The sequence below is a fragment of the Oncorhynchus clarkii genome, chromosome 26, assembly GCF_045791955.1.
Source record: "Oncorhynchus clarkii lewisi isolate Uvic-CL-2024 chromosome 26, UVic_Ocla_1.0, whole genome shotgun sequence".
Classification (NCBI taxonomy): domain Eukaryota; kingdom Metazoa; phylum Chordata; class Actinopteri; order Salmoniformes; family Salmonidae; genus Oncorhynchus; species Oncorhynchus clarkii.
Window position 1 is genome coordinate 30,617,197 of NC_092172.1, and position 9,855 is coordinate 30,627,051.

At 51.4% G+C, this 9,855-nt stretch overlaps 1 protein-coding gene across 1 annotated transcript in view; it reads left to right on the plus strand.

Moving 5' to 3' along the window:
• Positions 1 to 9,855, plus strand: part of LOC139384838 (unconventional myosin-Va-like) — a 78,397-nt gene that overhangs the window by 11,564 nt on the left and 56,978 nt on the right. The window contains exon 5 of the mRNA XM_071129734.1: positions 2,319 to 2,475. Coding sequence (XP_070985835.1) covers positions 2,319 to 2,475 — 157 coding nt within the window. The remainder of the gene's footprint in view (positions 1 to 2,318; positions 2,476 to 9,855) is intronic.

Here is a 9,855-nt window from a genome sequence, read left to right on the forward strand (position 1 = left end):
ACAACAGTAAAAAGACAGGCTATAACAGTAGCGAGGCTATAAAAGTAGCGAGGCTATAAAAGTAGCGAGGCTATAAAAGTAGCGAGGCTATAACAGTAGCGAGGCTATAACAGTAGCGAGGCTATAAATGTAGCGAGGCTATAAAAGTAGCGAGGCTATAACAGTAGCGAGGCTATAACAGTAGCGAGGCTATAGCAGTAGCGAGGCTATAAAAGTAGCGAGGCTATAAAAGTAGCGAGGCTATAACAGTAGCGAGGCTATATACAGTAGCGAAGCTATAACAGTAGCGAGGCTATAAAAGTAGCAAGGCTACATACAGACACCGGTTAGTCAGGCTGATTGAGGTAGTATGTACATATGGTTAAAGTGACTATGCACATATGATGAACAGAGAGTAGCAACAGCGTAAAAAGAGGGGTTAGGGGGGGGAACACAATGCAAATAGTCCGGGTAACCATTTGATTACCTGTTGAGGAGTCTTATGGCTTGCGGTTAAAAACTGTTGAGAAGCCTTTTTGTCCTAGACTTGGCACTCCGGTCCTGCTTTCCATGCGGTAGTAGAGAGAACAGTCTATGACTGGGGTGGCTGGGGACTTTGACAATTTTTAGGGCCTTCCTCTGACACCGCCTGGTGTAGAAGTCCTGGATGGCAGGCAGCTTAGCCCCAGTGATGTACTGGGCCATACGCACTACCCTCTGAAGTGCCTTGCGGTCGGAGGCCGAGCAATTGCCGTACCAGGCATTGATGCAACCAGTCACGACGCTCTCGATGTTGCAGCTGTAGAACCTTTTGAGGATCTCAGGACCCATGCCAAATCTTTTTAGTTTCCTGAGGGGGAATAGGCTTTGTCGTGCCCTCTTCACGACCGTCTTGGTGTGTTTGGACCATTCTTGTTTGTTGGTGATGTGGACACCAAGGAACTTGAAGCTCTCAACCTACTACAGCCCCTGCTCCACTACAGCCACCCCCCCCCGTCCCCGTCTTACCGGAGTGTGCTGTTCTATCTTGCTGGTGCAGTGTATATCCCGCTAGCTGAATATCCATGTCGTCATTCAGCCACGATTCCGTGAAACATAACATGTTGCAGTTTTTGATGCCCCGTTGGTAGGATATTCGCGATTGTACCTTGTCTAGTTTATTGTCCAATGGTTGCACGTTGGCTAGTAATATTGACGGTAACGGCAGCTTTCCCACTCACCTCCTGAGGGTCCTCACGATGCTTCCCGCTCTGTGTCTTCTATACTTGCGTCTCCTCCTCATGCAAATAACTGAGATGTTGCCCCTGTCGGGTGTTTGGAGAATGTCGTGTGCTTCCTGCTTGTTGAAGGAAAAAATCTTTGTCTAATCCGAGGTGAGTGATCGATGTCCTGATATCCAGAAGCTCTTTTTTTTGCCATAGGTTACGGTTGCAGAAACATTATGTACAAAATAAGTTAAGTTGGTTGGGCGCCCGTAAAACTGCTGCCATTTCTTCCTGCACCATTTTACTTAGTTTACAGATGACCCGTTTACAGAGGAGTATAGAGTGCAGTGATGTGTCCTATAAGGAGCATTGGTGGCAAATCTGATGGCCGAATGGTAAAGAACATCTAGCCGCTCGAGAGCACCCTTACCTTACCTGCAATTGTTCCCGAATGAGTGAGCGTTCATGTGCAAAGGATTAGCATTTCAATTGTTATAATTATTAACTCTGTAGTGACTTCTTAGTCGACCCCCACTTCACCTTTGTCTAACACGCCGCCATGCCGGTTTAACCCACTAGGGCACATTCCCCTATCATTTCTTGTAACCATATTTACTTTGTTTGTTTGTGTGTGCACTTCTGTGATTGTTTAGTTAGTTAATAAATAAATGATTTAAGACAATTGATGTATGGATGACTCATAGTGAAGACTGGGTTCGTGCAGATAACCAACCATTCACGACGTTTGGAATGAGACTAACGTGAGGTAAAGTAAATCATTCATTAATCAGAAGACTATTGATCAGATATGAAAATATCGGCATTGATCTTTTCGTTTGACGGAATGAGCACACAGAGCACTCTCTCACTCACTCACACACACACACACACACACACTCTGCAGCATAGTGACCTATGGTCCCAGTTGGCATCTATACAGCATGTTGTCTGCTACAGTGACCTCACACCGTTTTCAGAACCATAATGGAACTAAGTAATGACTTTCTGTTTTTATCTTCTATGATTTTTGTTATGTGTGTATTGTTGTATTGGCATGACTGAGCCAAATAAGCTGCCACATGGCAGACTCTTGCTTCCCTCACCGTCTCAGTCTTTCCTTCTCTCCTGTATTAGAGATGAGAGGAACCAGTCTATAATCGTAAGCGGTGAGTCGGGAGCAGGGAAGACTGTCTCAGCTAAATACGCCATGCGCTACTTTGCTACGGTCAGTGGAGCAGCCACAGAGGCCAACGTAGAGGAGAAGGTCCTCGCATCCAACCCCATCATGGAGGTATGACTCCTCTCCCTTCCCCTCGCCTCTCTTCTCCCTCTCCTCACTCCAGTCCTCTGCAAAGCCTGCTTCATGGTGTGTTCATGTGGAGTCTAGGAGGGTTAGTTCTCTCCCCTGTGTCCATATGGCCTCTCCCTCATCTCCTCTAGTTCTCTCCCCTGTGTCCATATGGCCTCTCCCTCATCTCCTCTATTTATCTCCCCTGTGTCCATATGGCCTCTCCCTCATCTCCTCTATTTATCTCCCCTGTGTCCATATGGCCTCTCCCCATCTCCTCTATTTCTCTCCTGTCCTCCCTTCTCTCTCCCCATCTCCTCTATTTCTCTCCTGTCCTCCCTTCCCTCTCCCCATCTCCTCTATTTCTCTCCCCTGTGTCCATATGGCCTCTCCCCATCTCCTCTATTTCTCTCCTCCCTTCCCTCTCCCCATCTCCTCTATTTCTCTCCTCCCTTCCCTCTCCCTCATCTCCTCTATTTCTCTCCTCCGTGTCCATATGGCCTCTCCCCATCTCCTCTATTTATCTCCCCTGAGTCCATATGACCTCTCCCCATCTCCTCTATTTCTCTCCCCTGTGTCCATATGGCCTCTCCCCATCTCCTCTATTTCTCTCCCCTGTGTCCATATGGCCTCTCCCCATCTCCTCTATTTCTCTCCCCTGTGTCCATATGGCCTCTCCCCATCTCCTCTATTTCTCTGCCCTGTGTCCATATGGCCTCTCCCCATCTCCTCTATTTCTCTCCCCTGTGTCCATATGGCCTCTCCCCATCTCCTCTATTTCTCTCCCCTGAGTCCATATGACCTCTCCCCATCTCCTCTATTTCTCTCCTCCCTTCCCTCTCCCCCATCTCCTCTATTTCTCTCCTCTCCTCCCTTCCCTCTCCCCATCTCCTCTATTTCTCTCCCCTGAGTCCATATGACCTCTCCCCATCTCCTCTATTTCTCTCCCCTGTGTCCATATGGCCTCTCCCCATCTCCTCTATTTCTCTCCTGTCCTCCCTTCTCTCTCCCCATCTCCTCTATTTCTCTCCTGTCCTCCCTTCCCTCTCCCCATCTCCTCTATTTCTCTCCCCTGTGTCCATATGGCCTCTCCCCATCTCCTCTATTTCTCTCCCCTGTGTCCATATGGCCTCTCCCCATCTCTATTTCTCTACTCCCTTCCCTCTCCCCCATCTCCTCTATTTCTCTCCTCTCCTCCCTTCCCTCTCCCCATCTCCTCTATTTCTCTCCCCTGTGTCCATATGGCCTCTCCCCATCTCCTCTATTTCTCTCCCCTGTGTCCATATGGCCTCTCCCCATCTCCTCTATTTTTCTCCCCTGTGTCCATATGGCCTCTCCCCATCTCCTCTATTTCTCTCCCCTGTGTCCATATGGCCTCTCCCCATCTCCTCTATTTCTCTCCTGTCCTCCCTTCCCTCTCCCCATCTCCTCTATTTCTCTCGCCTGTGTCCATATGGCCTCTCCCCATCTCCTCTATTTCTCTCCCCTGTGTCCATATGGCCTTTCCCCATCTCCTCTATTTCTCTACTCCCTTCCCTCTCCCCCATCTCCTCTATTTCTCTCCTCTCCTCCCTTCCCTCTCCCCATCTCCTCTATTTCTCTCCCCTGTGTCCATATGGCCTCTCCCCATCTCCTCTATTTCTCTCCCCTGTGTCCATATGGCCTCTCCCCATCTCCTCTATTTCTCTCCTCCCTTCCCTCTCCCCCATCTCCTCTATTTCTCTCCTCTCCTCCCTTCCCTCTCCCCATCTCCTCTATTTCTCTCTCCTGTGTCCATATGGCCTCTCCCCATCTCCTCTATTTCTCTCCCCTGTGTCCATATGGCCTCTCCCCATCTCCTCTATTTCTCTCCTCCCTTCCCTCTCCCCCATCTCCTCTATTTCTCTCCTCTCCTCCCTTCCCTCTCCCCATCTCCTCTATTTCTCTCCCCTGTGTCCATTTGGCCTCTCCCCATCTCCTCTATTTCTCTCCCCTGTGTCCATATGGCCTCTCCCCATCTCCTCTATTTCTCTCCCCTGTGTCCATATGGCCTCTCCCCATCTCCTCTATTTCTCTCCCCTGTGTCCATATGGCCTCTCCCCATCTCCTCTATTTCTCTCCCCTGTGTCCATATGGCCTCTCCCCATCTCCTCTATTTCTCTCCCCTGTGTCCATATGCCCTCTCCCCATCTCCTCTATTTCTCTCCCCTGAGTCCATATGGCCTTTCCCCATCTCCTCTATTTCTCTACTCCCTTCCCTCTCCACCATCTCCTCTATTTCTCTCCTCTCCTCCCTTCCCTCTCCCCATCTCCTCTATTTCTCTCCCCTGTGTCCATATGGCCTCTCCCCATCTCCTCTATTTCTCTCCCCTGTGTCCATATGGCCTCTCCCCATCTCCTCTATTTCTCTCCCCTGTGTCCATATGGCCTCTCCCCATCTCCTCTATTTCTCTCCCCTGTGTCCATATGGCCTCTCCCCATCTCCTCTATTTCTCTCCTGTCCTCCCTTCCCTCTCCCCATCTCCTCTATTTCTCTCCCCTGAGTCCATATGACCTCTCCCCATCTCCTCTATTTCTCTCCCCTGTGTCCATATGGCCTCTCCCCATCTCTATTTCTATCCTCCCTTCCCTCTCCCCCATCTCCTCTATTTCTCTCCTCTCCTCCCTTCCCTCTCCCCATCTCCTCTATTTCTCTCTCCTGTGTCCATATGGCCTCTCCCCATCTCCTCTATTTCTCTCCCCTGTGTCCATATGGCCTCTCCCCATCTCCTCTATTTCTCTCCTCCCTTCCCTCTCCCCCATCTCCTCTATTTCTCTCCTCTCCTCCCTTCCCTCTCCCCATCTCCTCTATTTCTCTCCCCTGTGTCCATTTGGCCTCTCCCCATCTCCTCTATTTCTCTCCCCTGTGTCCATATGGCCTCTCCCCATCTCCTCTATTTCTCTCCCCTGTGTCCATATGGCCTCTCCCCATCTCCTCTATTTCTCTCCCCTGTGTCCATATGGCCTCTCCCCATCTCCTCTATTTCTCTCCCCTGTGTCCATATGGCCTCTCCCCATCTCCTCTATTTCTCTCCCCTGTGTCCATATGCCCTCTCCCCATCTCCTCTATTTCTCTCCCCTGAGTCCATATGGCCTTTCCCCATCTCCTCTATTTCTCTACTCCCTTCCCTCTCCACCATCTCCTCTATTTCTCTCCTCTCCTCCCTTCCCTCTCCCCATCTCCTCTATTTCTCTCCCCTGTGTCCATATGGCCTCTCCCCATCTCCTCTATTTCTCTCCCCTGTGTCCATATGGCCTCTCCCCATCTCCTCTATTTCTCTCCTGTCCTCCCTTCCCTCTCCCCATCTCCTCTATTTCTCTCCCCTGAGTCCATATGACCTCTCCCCATCTCCTCTATTTCTCTCCCCTGTGTCCATATGGCCTCTCCCCATCTCTATTTCTATCCTCCCTTCCCTCTCCCCCATCTCCTCTATTTCTCTCCTCTCCTCCCTTCCCTCTCCCCATCTCCTCTATTTCTCTCTCCTGTGTCCATATGGCCTCTCCCCATCTCCTCTATTTCTCTCCCCTGTGTCCATATGGCCTCTCCCCATCTCCTCTATTTCTCTCCTCCCTTCCCTCTCCCCCATCTCCTCTATTTCTCTCCTCCCTTCCCTCTCCCCATCTCCTCTATTTCTCTCCCCTGTGTCCATATGGCCTCTCCCCATCTCCTCTATTTCTCTCCCCTGTGTCTATATGGCCTCTCCCCATCTCCTCTATTTCTCTCCCCTGTGTCCATATGGCCTTTCCCCATCTCCTCTATTTCTCTACTCCCTTCCCTCTCCCCCATCTCCTCTATTTCTCTCCTCTCCTCCCTTCCCTCTCCCCATCTCCTCTATTTCTCTCCCCTGTGTCCATATGGCCTCTCCCCATCTCCTCTATTTCTCTCCCCTGTGTCCATATGGCCTCTCCCCATCTCCTCTATTTCTCTCCTCCCTTCCCTCTCCCAATCTCCTCTATTTCTCTAATTTCCTCCCCTCCCTCTCCCCCATCTCCTCTATTTCTCTCCTCTCCTCCCTTCCCTCTCCCCCATCTCCTCTATTTCTCTCCTCTCCTCCCTTCCCTCTCCCCCATCTCCTCTATTTCTCTCCTTTCCTCCCTTCCCTCTCCCCATCTCCTCTATTTCTCTCCTTTCCTCCCTTCCCTCCCCCCATCTCCTCTATTTCTCTCCTTTCCTCCCTTCCCTCTCCCCAGCTCCTCTTTCTCTCCTTTCCTCCCTTCCCTCTCCCCCATCTCCTCTATTTCTCTACTTTCCTCCCTTCCCTCTCCCCATCTCCTCTATTTCTCTCCTTTCCTCCCTTCCCTCCCCCCCATCTCCTCTATTTCTCTCCTCTCCTCCCTTCCCTCTCCCCCATCTCCTCTATTTCTCTCCCCTGTGTCCATATGGCCTCTCCCCATCTCCTCTATTTCTCTCCTCCCTTCCCTCTCCCCATCTCCTCTATTTCTCTCCTCCCTTCCCTCTCCCTCATCTCCTCTATTTCTCTCCTCTGTGTCCATATGTCCTCTCCCCATCTCCTCTATTTATCTCCCCTGTGTCCATATGGCCTCTCCCCATCTCCTCTATTTCTCTCCCCTGTGTCCATATGGCCTCTCCCCATCTCCTCTATTTCTCTCCCATGTGTCCATATGGCCTCTCCCCATCTCCTCTATTTCTCTCCCCTGAGTCCATATGACCTCTCCCCATCTCCTCTATTTCTCTCCCCTGTGTCCATATGGCCTCTCCCCATCTCCTCTATTTCTCTCCCCTGTGTCCATATGGCCTCTCCCCATCTCCTCTATTTCTCTCCTCCCTTCCCTCTCCCCCATCTCCTCTATTTCTCTCCTCTCCTCCCTTCCCTCTCCCCATCTCCTCTATTTCTCTCCCCTGAGTCCATATGACCTCTCCCCATCTCCTCTATTTCTCTCCCCTGTGTCCATATGGCCTCTCCCCATCTCCTCTATTTCTCTCCTGTCCTCCCTTCCCTCTCCCCATCTCCTCTATTTCTCTCTCCTGTCCTCCCTTCCCTCTCCCCATCTCCTCTATTTCTCTCCCCTGTGTCCATATGGCCTCTCCCAATCTCCTCTATTTCTCTCCCCTGTGTCCATATGGCCTCTCCCCATCTCCTCTATTTCTCTCCCCTGTGTCCATATGGCCTCTCCCCATCTCCTCTATTTCTCTCCCCTCTCTATTTCTCTCCTCCCTTCCCTCTCCCTCATCTCCTCTATTTCTCTCCTCTGTGTCCATATGGCCTCTCCCCATCTCCTCTATTTATCTCCCCTGTGTCCATATGGCCTCTCCCCATCTCCTCTATTTCTCTCCCCTGTGTCCATATGGCTTCTCCCCATCTCCTCTATTTCTCTCCCATGTGTCCATATGGCCTCTCCCCATCTCCTCTATTTCTCTCCCCTGAGTCCATATGACCTCTCCCCATCTCCTCTATTTCTCTCCCCTGTGTCCATATGGCCTCTCCCCATCTCCTCTATTTCTCTCCCCTGTGTCCATATGGCCTCTCCCCATCTCCTCTATTTCTCTCCTCCCTTCCCTCTCCCCCATCTCCTCTATTTCTCTCCTCTCCTCCCTTCCCTCTCCCCATCTCCTCTATTTCTCTCCCCTGAGTCCATATGACCTCTCCCCATCTCCTCTATTTCTCTCCCCTGTGTCCATATGGCCTCTCCCCATCTCCTCTATTTCTCTCCTGTCCTCCCTTCCCTCTCCCCATCTCCTCTATTTCTCTCCCCTGAGTCCATATGACCTCTCCCCATCTCCTCTATTTCTCTCCCCTGTGTCCATATGGCCTCTCCCCATCTCCTCTATTTCTCTCCCCTGTGTCCATATGGCCTCTCCCCATCTCCTCTATTTCTCTCCTGTCCTCCCTTCCCTCTCCCCATCTCCTCTATTTCTCTCCCCTGTGTCCATATGGCCTCTCCCCGTCTCCTCTATTTCTCTCCTGTCCTCCCTTCCCTCTCCCCATCTCCTCTATTTCTCTCCCCTGTGTCCATATGGCCTCTCCCCATCTCCTCTATTTCTCTCCCCTGTGTCCATATGGCCTCTCCCCATCTCCTCTATTTCTCTCCCCTGTGTCCATATGGCCTCTCCCCATCTCCTCTATTTCTCTCCTCTCCTCCCTTCCCTCTCCCCATCTCCTCTATTTCTCTCCCCTGTGTCCATATGGCCTCTCCCCATCTCCTCTATTTCTCTCCTGTCCTCCCTTCCCTCTCCCCATCTCCTCTATTTCTCTCCCCTGAGTCCATATGACCTCTCCCCAGCTCCTCTATTTCTCTCCCCTGTGTCCATATGGCCTCTCCCCATCTCCTCTATTTCTCTCCTCCCTTCCCTCTCCCCCATCTCCTCTATTTCTCTCCTGTCCTCCCTTCCCTCTCCCCATCTCCTCTATTTCTCTCTCCTGTGTCCATATGCCCTCTCCCCATCTCCTCTATTTCTCTCCCCTGTGTCCATATGGCCTCTCCCCATCTCCTCTATTTCTCTCCTCCCTTCCCTCTCCCCCATCTCCTCTATTTCTCTCCTCTCCTCCCTTCCCTCTCCCCATCTCCTCTATTTCTCTCCCCTGTGTCCATATGGCCTCTCCCCATCTCCTCTATTTCTCTTCCCTGTGTCCATATGGCCTCTCCCCATCTCCTCTATTTCTCTCCCCTGTGTCCATATGGCCTTTCCCCATCTCCTCTATTTCTCTACTCCCTTCCCTCTCCCCCATCTCCTCTATTTCTCTCCTCTCCTCCCTTCCCTCTCCCCATCTCCTCTATTTCTCTCCCCTGTGTCCATATGGCCTCTCCCCATCTCCTCTATTTCTCTCCCCTGTGTCCATATGGCCTCTCCCCATCTCCTCTATTTCTCTCTTCTCTCCCCTGTGTCCATATGGCCTTTCCCCATCTCCTCTATTTCTCTCCTCCCTTCCCTCTCCCAATCTCCTCTATTTCTCTAATTTCCTCCCCTCCCTCTCCCCCATCTGCTCTATTTCTCTCCTCTCCTCCCTTCCCTCTCCCCATCTCCTCTATTTCTCTCCTCTCCTCCCTTTCTCCCAATCTCCTCTATTTCTCTAATTTCCTCCACTCCCTCTCCCCCATCTCCTCTATTTCTCTCCTCTCCTCCCTTCCCTCCCCCCATCTCCTCTATTTCTCCCCTTTCCTCCCTTCCCTCTCCCCCATCTCCTCTATTTCTCTCCTTTCCTCCCTTCCCTCTCCCCATCTCCTCTATTTCTCTCCTTTCCTCCCTTCCCTCTCCCCCATCTCTTCTATTTCTTTCCTTTCCTCCCTTCCCTCTCCCCCATCTCTTCTATTTCTCTCCTTTCCTCCCTTCCCTCTCCCCCATCTCTTCTATTTCTCTCCTTTCCTCCCTTCCCTCTCCCCCATCTCTTCTATTTCTCTCCTTTC